We start from the raw sequence: 17,191 nt of genomic DNA, 5'->3' as shown, positions 1-17,191 counted from the left end.
CATATACAGATTCATACTGAAAAAAGAAGGAATAGTGTCGTACACATTACCTCAAATCACTAACAATCATCTCTCTTTCTCGTACACATTATCTAGCACAGGAAATTTGAATGTTATGTACGTAGGTACATTAGACATTAATGTTTTTTCAATTTCCTGTACTACATACACAAACATACTTGGACCCTAAGCTAGTGCACACACACAACAATCAATGATTTGATCGAAGCTTTAATATCGTTCGCTATAAATTTACAATAAACTTAAAAGCAAGTAAAGCGTTTTTTAATTCCTGCACTTGTTTAACGGAACGAAAAAAAAGTGGAAAGATTCTTGATTTATTAGAACTCCAACGCTTGAGAGACATGAAGACAATGCAATTAGCCTATATAATTGGCTAAGAGAAGAATACATAACAGAAGATTTTTCCCCTGCTGATACACATGGCAATGAAGCAGCAACGCGGCAAAAGCAAGCAAGGATCGCTTAAATTTAACAGGCATGCACTGAACACGAATTGGCTATTGTAAAAGCCAATAAAACTGGATTAATAAGACCCCATTTACTGGAAATATTATAAACCACTATTTTATTGGTTTTGCAGCATTAAGAAATTTCGAAATTAAACTAATAATGAAGAAATCAATCGTCGTGGCTTATTTTGTAGATCTTTATAATAGTTACATTTTTCTTATAGGCATTTTACAAATTTAACAGAAAAAAAACTACGAACAAAGAAGTACTTCTCGTGTCACATTTGTACTACTGTAGGCTTTGAAAATGAATTTGTTTGAACAACACAATTTATTAATAATGTACACTGCTAAAAACTATCAACAAAAATTTAAACTGGACTTTTGCAGATTTTTATTTTTCAGCAAAAGTCTGAGAGTTTTATGTTCCTGGTCTGACCGTTTATTTTATAATAGGGTTGAAAATTCAAACTCAAAATGTAACAAGGAATTTATATTATGATTGTGTAACGATCAAGAGGAAAACAAAAATAACTTTGATTTCTCTAACATTTCTAATCATTGAATACCAAGAAGTGGTTGAAAATTAAACAAATATCTTAGCATGGTATTATTTAAATTATTCAAGAAAATTCTTAATTTTGCAATCGCTGAAATTTTTTAAAATAAAATTCGTGTGGAATATAGACTTTCTTATTCTTATGCATTGCTTATGGTACAAGAGTATAAATATACATACATACAGCTGTTTAGAGGATAGTTGATTATGGAAAGTAGTAGAAATCTAGTCAATAATGTAGTTTTTTACAATTTGTTTATCCGTTAATTAGTGCTGAGTGATAATTATTTTTTTCATATTCATAACCCAAATCCGTACAGCATAAGTATAAATCTTAAGTACTAATGATGATTTAAATTTTGGCTAGGTCTTTCTCAAGACCTAAAATTTCAAGAGTATACGATAAATATTTTAATTTTGGAAAATCCTTATGATATGTTACGTTGAGAGTACGAAACTAAGATTCTATTACTCTTATCTACGTATTTTATCACGTGTATTAGTGTCCTGATGTTGAATTGGGTCCCAAACCAAGAAAAAGTACCAAGTAGGGTCCCAGCCATTAAATGTTTGCGCCAAGTTGGGTTCCTGCGATTAAATATCGGGGCTTAGTTCAGTATAACAATGTGACATATTATTATAGTGAAACATACTGCTCGAATACGAAAGAACATCGGAGCAGCGAGACGTGGTAGATATGGCTAACAACTGAAATCTGTTTCTGAGTTGTATGGAGCTTTGGACAAACAACAAATATTAACCAACCAGCATGAAGAATTCGTATCGGTTAATGATAAATTATCACACATCGTCCTACTTTTAACGGCGAGTAATTTGAAATGTTTATTTTTGCTGAGCACTTGGTTTATAGATGACAGTTTCTGTAGTTGCCCAAATTTTCAAAAATTATTTGCAGTTCATAGTTCTCATTTCGTGTTGAAGGCATGAAATACAAGAACTTAGTCTTAATATAAATTACAAAGACACACAATCTAAAGTAGAATTTTTCAAATCTTATTTAGGTTTACCTTTCTCAATCAAGATGTAAGTGAATCTTATACTGAATATCTAATTGCTGTTATACTCCAAAACAAAAATGTTAAGAAATTTTGTGATTATGTTTTAGATAATTTTATTAAATCTGATGCTCTTATGCCTCTCATACTTTAGGCAAAATTTACAAATCCCGTATGTCACACAACTACAGTTATAAGGCATTCCACTTAAAATTTAATAGTGTGTTTAACACACTCAAGCCGAGTATATACATATATGTATATACATGTATGCATATATACATTTATATTTTCATTGAAACACTGCAATCAGTTCAAGATGACGTTAACGTTATCGTACAAGATGAATACATAGTTATTCAAGAGAAACACAGATTTAAAAATGCTAAGGTGCAACAGTTTTGAAATTGATACATATCTCGACTAAAATTCGTTTAAAACGTTTCTATGAAATATTTACCTGTATAATATAGAGATCAAGACTATAGCATACTTGGCACTTGTAAATGATCACAAAAGTTCTATCCGGATCATGTATCATTGTGACATGCGTATTGATTATTGGTATTTGTGTTGGTATTTTGATTTCCAGAACTCTCGTAAGCTTTTGCCATAAAAGCGACCTTTTTTGCTTTAAACTTTTTGCTCCAACCGCACGGTGTGCGAGTCTTTCGTGTAGGCCCCTTGCAAAGTTGTCCTCAGACGTCTCAGTCATCCATCCTACTGGGTACTATTTATAGGATGCAGCGATTATTTCAAGCACACCCCAGCTATTATTAATTTCAATGAAAAGATATTTTCCAATAAACCATCTCATTTGCTGTATTGACCTTTTTATAACTACCAGAGATTCTACCCGATGAGCTAGCCAGGTGTTGGGTTTCCTTTGAAAAGAAAGCCGCTAGAGGTCCAGACATCGTCAGAAGAATCGACTATTAGTTTTAAAAATCGGATAAGTGATGTTTTGGTATCCTGGGTACTCATCCTGTCAAAAAAGCCCGAGAAAAACATTTCGAAAATTTTCGACAGGATTCAAACCTACAACCCCTCGAGTATCTCCGGCTAAGAGACGAGCATGCCAACCACTAAGCTATCGAAGCTCTTTTAATAAATTTATTAAGTGTGATGCAAAAAATTATAATGATCGTTTCATAGCACATTTCAAACTTACTGTGTGTCAAAAAATGTATCTAGCAAAAATTAACTTAACTTATTGGCGTGGACCCAAGTCAGCTACTCCGTATGTGTTTAAGGGTGCAGGCATTGGGAGGCTCGTAGATAAGTGATTTGTCTGTTAGGTGTTGGATATACTTATGTGAGATAGAGTTAGGTGAATTTAAATTTGAGATCTACTTACTTTTATTATTTAAAGTTAGGATACAGTTAGGTTGGCGCAGGTATTAATGAGCTACTAAGTCAAGCTCTACTTTCGGCATGATGTGCAGAATAAATATAGAAAAACTTAAAGAATAACAACAGGAAAATACTGTTGTAGTGTCCTAAAAAGCTAGGCCATACGATTACCAAGGCTATCACGGACAGGCAACTGCGATGAGCTATAAAAAATTAATGGCTTCTATATCCGACAACTCATCAATTGCTACTAAGAATATGGTGACTAAAGGAGCTCCAAAAGAGGAACCATTGGTAGGGACTAATAATCTACTACCAAATAGCTCTTACCTCCACCAACGACTCCTGTGAGTGACTTTTCTACCTCAGAGAGAGAAAGTGTACGTTCAAAGAACTTTTATCGCCTTTCTATCTCACTTCACAAAAAGTCTACATTTTCACAAAAATTCTTGCACAGGCGTATTTTTGTGATTGGTTCATTTTGCATGATCTTTAGTGCATGGGGTTTGCATACCTTAACAAACCAAACTGCTGCGAACAAAGATGGTCAAAGTTAGCTAATTCAATCCAGAATTGCCTGAGGTCAAATTATAAGAATTGCACTTGCTGCTTCATTCATTATGAGGTGTACGTCCCTTTAACACTGCTATTTTCTGCGTCTTATTTTATAATAGTATTTTGTAATCATCTCTGATCTTGAAGATTTCACGGGTTATATACATATAATTGGTATTATTTTAATCACAACTTGACAGAAATAGTGCTATTATTGTTTTTTTATATTACAAATCTACTAACAACTTGTCGGTCTTAATAACTTTTGCGAATTAAACATGGATATTCCCTTACAATGTGCGCGTAAAAATGATATTTTATCACCACATTTGTTAGTTTTAGTAAACATTGTAATTGCCTCAGGCATACTTTACAGATAAGTTATAGTGGTTACTTGTATTATTAGTTCAGTCATAGCTTACCAAGTATTTAGCACTTAGCTACTACTTTGGGCGCTACATTGCTTCCTTTTTAGTAAAATTTCTAGTTTTCTTATACGTTAGTTGTGGAAAAAGAAAAATAGAACGTATGAAAAAAAAAAAAAAAAAAAAAAAAACATTTGTATGGGCTTTGGACGCAACATATTCTCTTATGAATAAAAGTTAAGAAAACTCTTACCTGTAAGATACTAGTTTTTTTAAGTAGTGTCTTTTTTAGTTCTCCATCTACTACAGACCACCTATCTTTAAATATGTACAGTTACTTTTGCGTAATATTATATAGATACTCACCATAATCTTCTTATTGTAATCGACTTTTTTTGTACAAATAAAAAAAATTTATTAAATTCATGAAAATCAAGAAAATCAAAAAAAAATGGATAAAAGTTAATTATTTCCATAGGTGAAGCATGCAGATTTTTCAAAAGAGCAAAAAAATTGTGGCAGTGCTCGTGAACAAATGCTGTGTAAATTAGCTGCAGCTTACAACGCATTCAAAGAAATAAGAAACAACTTACAAGAAGGTGTCAAATTTTACAATGACTTAACACAGGTTTGTAAATACATTTACAGTCGTTTCACGAAAATATGTCTTCATAATTGATACATACTTCAAATAATTGCATATAGTCAAACAGTCTAAAAAGAATTACTTAAAACCACGTATTTTACTATCAGCTGTTTAAAGATGATAAAAATTCATGCATTTTTGAGCATTTTTAATAATTTTTGTTTTTGTAATAGTAATAAACAAATCTGATTTCAACTTGACTTTTTTATATTTGCAATAAGTATTATTCAATATTTAACTTAATGCAGTGGTAAGTATTATCATCAAAATTATGAGATATCACACTAACGTAAAAGTAATACTTATAATTTAATTATTTTTATTATTTTTATTACTGCGATACTTATTATTATTATTATTATTATTATTATTATTATTATTATTATTATAATTATTATCATTATGTTATACATTGTTGTTGTTGTTATTGTTATTTTTGTTCTTGTGATTTTTGTTTTTCTTTATCCGAGGTCGTGCAGAATGCCTTAATGCACAACATAAGTTGGTACGAACCCCTTCCCTGTGTGGAACTCGCAGCCAGCCTAAAAATGCTTATTTCTTGCTCCAGTGTTTTAAGCGATGTTGACTGAATACCTACTAAACTAGCAAGACCTATCTCCTAGAACACAGCTTGGAATCCGCTTTCGCATTAATACTTCGAACCGGGGTCATGAAATGTTGACCATTGATGTGGCCTTCCATCGGGGTGCTGTCACCGTCGTGATGTTGCCTTCTCTCTTTTCCGTCTGATCGTCTGCTGTTTTGCGGGAACATTAATTCCCGTTGCTTTTCCTTGCTGATAGCCTAGATAAGTTAGCGGAGCTTGGATTTGCAATAGTCATCTAGTTTTCGTCTTTCTAAACTCTATCTGCACGTTCTACGTACTTTACTTTTGGCATCTTCTAGTGCCTTTCTCAGTGTTTAGCACCTGCCACTACCTGCTCCGTGTTTGGCACTTTCTGTTTCACAAACGAAACATTAAGCCTCCTCCTTGCAATATTTCTTGCGGTGATTGTAATTGCCGCATTGAAAGCATAGCTTTGACCGGTCCTGCTTATTGCAATTTCGGGCTATGTGTCTATACCCGAGACACCAGTATTATTTGAGGACTTTACCCGTCTCCTAACTTAGCAGCATGTGACACCTGTTAACCTCTTCGTTTCTTTTATAGTTCTGGTATCGGTATCTCCAGTGTTTACCAGAGCTACCTTCTGCCTTTTATTATTTGCTGCTCGCAGCGTCACTGTTCTCATCTATGGCGAACAACCAAGGATTCTACTCAATGCACGTTCTACGTCAGCCTCTTTAACAATCGGATGCGAGTTGCAAATTTTGAGCGTTACCCTTTTCTCACCTGCTCTCACGGATCCTAGTTCTTTCACGGTTTTAGTTAAAGTGCCAAGAAGGGCCCCTTTGTCCTTTATTCTTTTGACAAGTCTATCACTTGTTTGACAATATTCTAGGTTATTTCTGTGTATGTATATAAACTAAGGTGTAGAGTTTTGGAACCCCTTGAAAATACGGAACTATTTTTCAGTTCATTAGAAATCTAGTTTATTATAATACTAAGTGCAATTATCATAACTACAAGCTGTAGCACATGACCTAACTACATTACCACTAACTGTATACTTCTCGTTACCTCGACACTTTTAAATCTTACTATTATACAAAGAGACAGCGTTTGTTTGTATGTTCGAAAAAATCTTAATAACTCCTGAACCAATCGATCCCAAATTTTGACAGAAGTTCAACTACAACTTCTGTATCATTGGCTATTAAAATTAGCGATAAGTTCAATAGAAGTGTTTTTATGCTACTTGTAAAAACTAACTGCAAAACAGCTCTGAGGGAATTTCAATTTTTGACTGCTAGTAGTCGAGTGGTTATGTTTGCAATATTACTTTACAATGACTGAGCCATTCTGGCAATCAATTTTATGGAGTTACTTCTATAAGTAAAAGTTTGGAGTAGGCTTCGGGTATCAGTAACGTGTGACGTGAACATCAGCACGTCGATGATGAGTGATAACACATTACATGAAATTTTATATCTCATGAAATTTTAATCGTTCTTGAGCGTAAATATGGTGTGGAAAAAACCTTTAATAGATAATAATCCTATTATTTGAAATTTTTTTTGTTTTTGTTTTCTTAGCTTCTCCTCTATTCAAACTAAAAAGTATTTTGTTTTTTCAATTTGTATAGTTTAAATATTTAAATATAAAATTTTGTCTGATTTTCTATTCTCAACATTTTTTCTGATTTTTTAAAGTCCAAATAAAAATTTTTTTGCACCAGAACTTTTTTCGATTTTCTACAATCTCATTGTTTCTTTATATACTTGCTGTGAGTTCTTTAACTTAGATTTTTATTTTTTATATTATGTTTTTCTTTTTATTTGCATTGACAATTATTTACAGTTTATCTTTGAGTTAAGATTTTGGCATCCAAATGCCAAAATCGAGATTGTCTTGCAAGACTACTGCCGCAAGATCAGTGGCATCTAGACGACTGGATGAAAATTTAGATGATTGTTAAACTGTGCATGGATTCCGAATTACTATACTTTTAATAAGAAGATTTATGTTTGGGAAAGTGTCAGAAATAGGTATAAAATTTTTAACTGAAAACGTTTTACATTACATGTCAATACACTGCGGTATTTCATTCGGTGAGTCTTAGGCAAAGCTGAGAGGGGGGGGTGCTTTAATATTATATAAATTCAAAACAACCTACAATAACCGTTGCATGATGAGTGTTGGAATTTTAATGTGGCTACATTCTCACATTGTATTGTAGTTTCAATCGTCTGAACGGCACTTGTTCTAATACATGGCTCTCGAATTATAGATTTTTACTTATCTTGTAAGACATAAGCGTTATATCTGTTATTTTACAGGTAATATTGTAATAAAATCATTGTGTAGCATTCTTTGCAAGTTTCTATCAATCTTTAAATCATGTTATTATAATTTTAACTTTTTTTTTATCAACAATACATTTTATAATCAAAATACCAAAAAAATCAGGTGTTAGTTTAAACAACGTTTCATTGGTCTTAACGCCAACCTCATCAGGCTCAGTCTATATCGTTAAGACGATTGTTGAGTCTATAACGATCGTCTTAACGATACTGAGCCTGATGAGGTTGGCGTTAAGACCAACAAAACGTGATTTTTGGGAGTTTTCATTCGTACTCCCAAAATTAGCTCTTACTGATTGTGTGCTTAGGCACTGGCCCTCAAGTCATCATGGAAACAACTGAGAGCAGAATGACATGTTCAACAAACGACATAATAAAAAAAATATTTCCTGCTTATGTTTGCACATCGTCTAATTTATCTCTTTTTGTGTACCTTAATATTATATTTCTCTTTTTAAAACCCTTAGAAATTATTATTTCTTTTCGTTTTCCAAATTTTATGAGCAACTAAAAAATTGATTCAAATTTCTCGGGGCATATTAAGTAGATATTTTTGGTATCTACAACTTATTTCATTAGAGTATTGCTGTAAAATCTTTGGTAAAAGTTACATAACTAAAAAACAAAGACAAAATCATTTTTCTTTACTTTATTGCACAATTCAACAATAACACACTACTTTTTAGCTGTTGGAAAGTTGGTGCAATAAATATATATTTAGAAAGAAAAAACATGGAAACTTCAAACTGACTTTTGGTTTTTTTGTAGGTAAACTTTCCAATGACTAGTCTGTAAAGACTAAGTACATCTTTGGAAAAGAATTTATTTTAATTATACATTTTATTTTAAAAAATCAATATTTGTTATTAAAAATTTAGTACTAAAGAGTTGTGCCAATTATACCTTAAGTTTTCGTAGTTATAATTGAAAATTTATTACTTAGGTCCGTAATACATCTCTATCTACATGTATTTCAGCAAAACCAGTATAGAACTTAAAACTTTTATCTTTTTTTTCATTTTATGCTTAATTTTTGTAAAGAAAAAGTATTAACTTTTCTTGCCTCCCAGTGTCTCCTTCGAATTTTTTACTTTATGAAAAAAAAAAAAAATAAAATGAAATTTTTTTTATTTTGTATGCTTTCACAAAAAATGTGATCTGTCACACTCTATCTCCACTCTGTCTCCATGCTCTAAATTTTTATTTTGTTTGCTTCTACAAGCCCTCTACAAGATATCAGAAAAGTGTGTTTTTTCCGTGTTTTAAATACTTGTAATCCTTCTTCATATTTCTGCCATAGCCTTGCCTCTGTTTCCTTTATCTGTGCCCTTTGAGTGTATACAACAAGAATTTTTTAAAACTACATAAACGTATAATAGTATTGCTCTATTACAGTCACAATGCGCCCCTTATTTAAGGGTATCTTCATTAGACAGTTAAGACTATTACTTTTCTTATATTTTATTGGCAGTATAATATTGAGTGCATTTACTCCTCAAACTAAATGGGATACATAACTGATCACTAAGGATATTTTTACTAGTTGATCTTAAAGATTAAGATAAAGTTGTTGCATTTTTTTATGTAGAACTGAAAAACAGTGACGTTAAAATATTTTAGTATGGAACGAAAAATAAAGTGTAGTTTTTATCAAAAAATAAAATTTTTTTCACACAGTTAAGCAGTTAAAAATAATTGTTTTTAAATTGTTCCTTATATACTTAAATTAATATTTTAAACCAACATTATGATAAGTATAATGATTTATCAGTTATTTGCAAATCAGTTATCGTTACTTAGAATGTACAACGTGGACGTTTACTTACTGTGCATTTTATGTGTGTGTTTTTGGCTGTCCAGAAATACAGATTTGAAAATAAAATTTTTTTCAGCAATGATTTACTTTATTGTTTTTAAACAAATATATAAAATTTTCTCGTTACATCATTTACAATTAGAAAAAAACTTTTTTTCCGAATATTGTCTATTGTTTTAAAATTTTTCCATTCACTTTGGGTATAAATATTGTTGAAATTTTTTTATCTTGATAATACAACACAAGGGTAAAATTTAGAGAAGAACGGCTTTTTAATTGCAAACCTTATCTAAGTAAACTATCCTTGAACGTTTTCTTCAGTCATGCAAAAAGCCAATTGTAAGGGAAGTTTTTTTCTGCGCCCATTAAAATGTTATGTAAAAGAAATGCAAGTATAAGAATTATTTTTCAATAATTTCCTTTCCTTAATTTCTGTGCCAGTTATAATTTTAAACTTAAGATGGTGTTCTAACATTTTTTCTCTCTTTTTGTTGTTATTACATTGAAAATGCTAATTTAAATGTATTTTTTATGCATGTTAAGTCCATCTTTATCACCAAATACGTAACTTTCAAATTTGCACTCAAGTAAATGCATCTTCCTAATAAATAAAAACATGCAACTTTTTTAACATACAGTCAAATAAAAATTTTTGTAGTTCCTGAATTTAAATTGGAAATGTATGGTGTAAAGCCCTGTTAATTTTTGTAAGTAGAAAAGCGTATTTGAATGTTTACAAATATTACCGTTTAATGTTTTTTATTTTTTTATTTTTTTTTTCATACCGGGTTACCACGACAGCCTACTTGGCCTAGTCGCGGGGGCCACCCACTCACCACCTATGTAAGGTGTATTGCCACACCCATCTCTAAACCTTTTTCCTCGTATCCTACCTGAATCCATGGGCACCGTGTGAGTATCTTCGGTGGAACATCTTGCCAGTTAAGCTGACACCCTCTGCACCGATGGTGCATCAGGTCCACTCACTACTGTGTAGCCTTTCCCCAGAGAAGACTCCATTATTCCAGGACGTCCACTCCTCGCTGGTTGAGCCGGCGCTCTCTGCCGAGGCATCGGATCCAGGCTAATTAGCATCCCCGGAGATGCCCCGTGTTTCAGGGGCCACTCCTCGCCAGTAAGGCCGGCGATCCCTGCCCGACGCCTGGCATCGGGTCCGATGATCCCTACCTACAGCCTATAAACCTAACTTTTGATAAACTTATTTTTATTGTATTAGCATTAACTTGAAATTATTTTTCTTGTATTTCAACTGTCAGATCAATATTGAAAAAATTTATAAGTCAACTGTAGGGGTTTAGCTACAAGTGAAATTTCTTCCAAAAAAATAGACGGTCATTATACCCTCATGAACAATCACTAGAAAAAATCTTGTGAAAATATTACTGTTCCTTAACTTCTAGCATCCCTTACATTTCAAGCGTCCCCCTTCGGCCTTCCATTTTCCCCCCTTCCTCCTAACCCTATGATATATCTGACTTGTTGGAATAAGATTGTATAAGATAACCAAAATCACCGTACTCAGTCATTTTTTAAATATTGTTCTAAGCTTAATAACATATTAGTTAATATTCAAATCATTGAAACAGTTATGGAAAATAAGAAAAAGAGAGTTTCAAAGAATTTGATGACAAATCGTCTACTTTCTACATATTTAAACTGAATAATAAACATTTACAAACACATTTTTTAATTTTAAAAAATCGAGAATTTAAATTGTAAATTAATTTAAAAAGTTGCAAGAAGTATGTTAAATGATCGGAAATAAAGTTCTGATAGTCCTAAAAAAAGCCTAAATTATGGTTGACAAAATGTTAAGGAATTACAAATAATTTGGAAACACAAAAATTTATTGAGTTTTAACTATTATGAAATTATACCTTACAGTATTAAATGTTACTAAGATAATATCAGATACAATGAAATTCATACATCTATGGTCATCATGAAGATAAAAATAGTGAGAAATAATCTAAGTAACTTCTTACTTCTATTCCTGTGTCTCAGTAATGCTGAATGTTTTTAATTGTATAAAAAGTAACAATCCCACTACTTTTACATCAGAAAGAGAGAAATAAGTGACTACATTATTTCGAAGCTAACTTCAGGTGTAATTGTTGTCAACAGTTCCATAGCGTTGTTTACCACGACAGTGGTTTTTGTATTTGTGAATGTATGGTGTCCTTCAGCAGTGTGGGTACCCAATGTACATCAGCATCAGCCGATAACGACTGTAAGTATATAAACCAGGTAGTGGAAGGGAGTCAAGATGAGAAACTTCTAATGTATTAAAATGTTTGCACACCATTTAATGAATAAGTTTTGGCTCCGTTGGGTGTTAAGAATATAGCTGTTGTTTAGAAAATCTTATTAAGAGGCTACAAGATAGCAAGGATTTATTAGATGAAGCAAGACAAGTTGAAAAAATAATTCAAGTTTTCTAAGATCATAAGCCATGTCATTTCCCAGATCAACTCAAAATATAGAAGAGTCTACTCAACTTAACCCATTGAAGCAGTAAGTAGCACTTACCTTAAACTATTTGCTATTTTTTTCTATAAACATAGAACTTAATTACGTTTTTGTAGTTTGTTTCATCTTCTTACGATGATGGATGGATGATGGATTTTAAGATGATGGATGCAACACGGTTAGTTTTACTTCTTTATTATCTATCAGCTAACATTGTTTCCTAGCAAAGCAAGTGATCGTTTATACCACTGTAAACAGTAAACAGCTCCTGGCCATACCTAATAAAAAAAGCTTCAAAAAAAAAGACAATTATAGTGTAACAAATACTGAAATTTATATTCGAATCTTAAGAATACAAATGAGCCTATCTCTCGTAGTTCCAAAAATAGACAACCTAAAAATATACAGAAGATATGGCATTGAATAAACGAGGTACGTTATTAAGCTTTTTTCCAAGCAGATTTATAATGTACAGTAGAGCGTTTTATTTTTGACAGTACAAAACACTCTTGGTTTAACATTTTTATAGTGTTGTGTCATTTGTGACTTTTAAAAGAATGTAGCCATAATACAACTTACTGATGCCAATTTACGAGTTAGAACCCTTTAAACATGTTATTATCATAAATTGTAACATATTTAAATGTAGGTTGGGTGAAAAATAATACAGAAGCATTCTTAAAGAGCCACACAGCTGTGTCTTGCCTCAGAATAGGATTAAACTTAAATTATTGAACCGTGAAGTTTTGAATTGGCAACTTTGCGATTGAAAAATTTCCAAAAGAGGCGTTACTATCTGTTCTGATTTTTTTCAGAGTTGTGCGAAAAAAAGTAGTTTGCTTTAGTTGAGCTGACATAATGTTTTTGCTGGCATATTTGAAGTACTTTCCTCAAAGAAATGTGACATCTGCAAGATGAAAGCTTTCATTACCGTATTTTTGTGCATGAACGTTAAAACTTTGCGTCTAAAGCTCGTTGGAGACCTTACGGTAAGTCCTTTCCGAGCACCATTCTCGATTCTGCCGTCATTGTGGCAGACCGTCGCGTATTTGGAGCGACAACCCCACCTGGTTTTGCCAAGCAGACGCAGGAGGCTGTCGTCAAGTACGTAAAGGTGCACTTAAGACGAGTTCTAGGCTTGCACCACCTCACCTACACTAAGAAAGATTTGGTGCTGCAGTTGTCTCTACAGCAGCTATACCAAATCATGATTAGTCTATTGTCTCTGACTACTAGGATATAGCAGGTATTCCAGTCTGAACAGCCTGCGTACTAGCCTAAGCAGTGTACTATCCCAAAGTAGTACTGTAATTTCCGAACTAGCACTGTACCAACGGTAATACACTGATGGCGTCAAATCTATCTCAATGTACGAGAAATTCAGTACCATTCCAGCATCAAGGACTTCAAAAAACTGGGTTACTGAGTACTTATCTACGGTATGCGTGACTTATTCTAGAAGCTTTAGAGCTGGGAGTACCTAAAAACGATCCAACAGAGGTCCAAATTGACGACGATGCACCAAAGTTTGAATTTTTTTAATGTTTGACGGGAAAGATACTTAGAGGCTTGGCCATCTGGTGAGTACAGTATGAAGCCTGAGATGTGAAATACCACATCACTTCTTGCCCAGTCAATACAACGGTGTAACTAAGAGGACTGAGAGTACCTATGTAGCTCACTGAAAACAAATGGCTTTTGTGGTGGTGGATCTCTTGAAGCCTGCATAGATTTTATGGTCTATTAAGACGGCGTAGGTTCTGATTGTAGTACAAGCTGTTGGTAACCATTAAGGCCTGCTGATCCGGAATGATATAGCAACTGTCCATCAGTACTGGAGTCCTCTGGTAAGAAAAAGCTTTACCAAGTTGACATGGATGTTGAGCGGGGCTATGGCGTGCTCTGCTCCAGATATATAGTGCCTGTAGAAATGAACCATGTTCAGAAAACGCCGAAACTTGGAGGGGTTTGTTGGCTTAGAAAAGTCCTAGATGTCCTGGCCTTTGCGTGCAAAAGGGCAGATTCTATTAGCAGACATGCTGTACTCCAGGTTGTTAATCTGGTGCTAACCCAGGATAAATTTGTGTAGGTTAACACGAAGCTCGTGCAGAATGTGATCCATCGTCCGCTTCAGCGAATGCGCGGTATTGCAAATATCCATAGAGGACTTCGTAAATTTGAAGAGCCCAAATGGAATCGTGATGGCAGTCTTTGGGATGTCTTCTGTGGTAATGAAAATTTGGTGAAAAGCCTTTCTAAAGCTTAGAACATAAAAAACCTTTCTAGATGCTTCTTGCAGCAGGCCATCGATGATCGGCAAGGGGTAGGGATCTGAAGTGGTACAAGCGTTAAGACTCTGATAGACTTCGTTGACTCTCCAGCCTCCACTAATCTTCTTGGCAAAGTAGAGAGATCTCACCCACTGGCTACATGAGGGGTAAACGATGCCTTGCTCCAAGGGATGTCCGATCTCCACCTTGGCTGCTTGTAGACACGGTTTGAGTAGGTGTTTAGGTCATTCAAAGATTTGACGGCTTGTCGTGTTGATAGTATGGTGCACTGGCAGGTCTAGAAGTGCTAAGGTGGTGGTCTCTGGGAAGCAGATGGTAGCATATTCGGTGAGAAGTTCTGGTCTTTGGTCTCCGAGATCTCCAGGAGGAAGCCTGAGCTAATAAAATCACTGCTAGCACACTTTCAATGGCTGCCAGAGCGAGGAAGCCGAGTGAAAAGTGTTTGGTCATCGGGTCGATAGGACTCTTGCACTTTAGAGAATGTCGTGAGGTAGGCCGCTCCCTGGTACTCAATAACATAAGAAGTACTCAGCAGGCTTCTAAATGATGAGGTGGGACTTACAAAAAAGCTCTAAATTGTTAAACATGAAAAAAAAAAATATGTGGTGTAGTTAAATCGTAGACAAGGTGCGTGCTGCCATCACGTCGTCAATAGTCAAACGCGTTATGCATCGAGGCAGTACTCACCACCTAAAACTAGGCACTGTAGAGGAAAGCGAAGGGCCCAAGAGGGTGGCGTTTCTTTTTGCTTGCGCACACTACCGTAGCGCTCATGAGGTGAGCTGTTGCTTCCAGTTCAAAGCTTGATTTAAACCTTGGTCAAATCTTTGGCGAGACAGTTCCGGCCATAAGTTGCCCAGCTATTCATGAAATTTTAAAAATTTATAAGTTAATTTTTAACTGGGTATGCGTTCGCAATGGGTAATCCAGCTAAATATTAGTTCCAAAAAATAAAAGAGTTTTTAGGAAAACAAGTGTCAGTGTTGAATAGACGAGCTGTTCTTAAGTTTTTTTAATAAATAAACAATTTCTTGGGAAAATAAGTGCTGGTAATTAGTTACCCTGCTATTGGTTAGTTTTTTTTCTGTCTTGTAGTAATAAATCAAATTTTGGGCGAGCAAGTGTTGGCAATGAGTAGCCCAACAATTAATTAATTTCATACAAAGATCGACTCGCAAACAAGCAAGCACCTACCATAAGTAGCCCAGGTAAATGTTGGTTTTTAATGATGGATAAATTGATAAATGAGTCAACAAGAGTGGGCACTGAGAAGCCCAGATGTTGATTAGTTTCTTATAATATCAATCGATGGACTTCCGGATGAGTACGTGATGGTGGCGAGCAGCCTAGCTATTCATCAGTTTTTATAATAAATAGATTGACTCTCTGGTGAGAAATTGCCGTTAGCGATTAGTGATCTAGTTATTTATTAGTTTTTTATTATAAAAAAGATCAATTATCGGGCAAACCAACACTGGTGATCAATAAATCAGCTGTTGATTATTTTTTGAAAGTAAATTAATTAGCTTTAAAAACTAATAAATAGCTTGCTTCCCATTGCCGGTACTTGCTTGCTTTATTTATTAAAAAAACATATATGCATCTAAGCTACTTATTGTTGGCTCTTGTATGAATTTGTTTATTAAAAAAACAAACATATAGCTCACCTACTTATTTGCAGCGCTGACTAGCCCAAGGAATAATCAATGTCTTTGAAAAAAATAAGTAATTGCTAGGCAAGTTATTGCTGATGCTTGCTTGCCTAAAAACCAATTCATTTACAGTAAAAAAAAATTATCCTTAGGCTACTTATCACTGTGCCTTGCTGGCCCAAGTACTATTCTATTTATTGAAAAAAACTAACTAATAACTACGCTAGTCATCACTGGTGCTTGCTACTTTAAGATTGAATTTAATCATTATTTAGAACGTCATTTTTTTATATGAGCTTTGTAATCGAAACCTGAAGCAAATTCTGCCCTAATCTTACACAGTATTAATATAATATTCGACTGATATTTTATAAAGCCATTGATGAAACCATTACCTGCAACTTTTTTTTGTATTATTTGACGCAGTTATAAACAAATCAAAATACTCTGTAAAAATATTAAGAAAAAATTTCTCACAAATAAAATTTTCAAATCAGAAAAAAAATTGACAACTTATAAATGTTAATTAAATAAATACACAGTAACACGACTAATTATTTTTTAATATGCCTTAATATTAAGCTCTCTACCCTTGATCGAAGTAATCTAATTTCGTCTTTGTCTTCATGTGATTTCTAAAGTTGTATTATATTTCGCAATTAATGATTATAAATTATTATTCTACATGATTTATGTTTTATTATGCATGAGTTAAAAAACAGTAAAATCAAATATAGAACAACGTGAAACAAGAACAAAAAAAAAAATGAAGAAGTTAGTACAGATACACGTGTAATAAAAAGTATTTTTTTTTTTTAGTTATCCATAATGTATGAGAATGTTAGCATTTTACAAACACTTTAAAGTGAGAAAGTAACATCTCTCTTAAATATAACATAAATAGTGAAATTTAACTTGGTTCAAATTAATTAGTACATTTTTAGTAAAACAAAAAAAATTCTTTAATCATACTTAGCAGATCAACTTGACTCTTATAGTTTTTAGTGTATCCCTTTCTTATCAGATAAGGCCAGGAGCTGTTTACCTAGC

At 33.4% G+C, this 17,191-nt stretch overlaps 1 protein-coding gene across 1 annotated transcript in view; it reads left to right on the top strand.

Annotated features, from left to right (window-relative positions):
- LOC106638117 (programmed cell death 6-interacting protein-like) overlaps positions 1 to 17,191 on the top strand; it is a 463,402-nt gene that overhangs the window by 139,803 nt on the left and 306,408 nt on the right. The window contains exon 6 of the mRNA XM_089592473.1: positions 4,800 to 4,949. Within this exon, the coding sequence (XP_089448599.1) occupies positions 4,800 to 4,949 (150 nt within the window). The remainder of the gene's footprint in view (positions 1 to 4,799; positions 4,950 to 17,191) is intronic.

Source organism: Copidosoma floridanum, unplaced genomic scaffold, assembly GCF_036245765.1.
Source record: "Copidosoma floridanum isolate Cflo_tuat_1 unplaced genomic scaffold, Cflo_Japanese_pri ptg000017l, whole genome shotgun sequence".
NCBI lineage: Eukaryota > Metazoa > Arthropoda > Insecta > Hymenoptera > Encyrtidae > Copidosoma > Copidosoma floridanum.
This window is presented reverse-complemented; position numbering and strand designations above follow the sequence as displayed.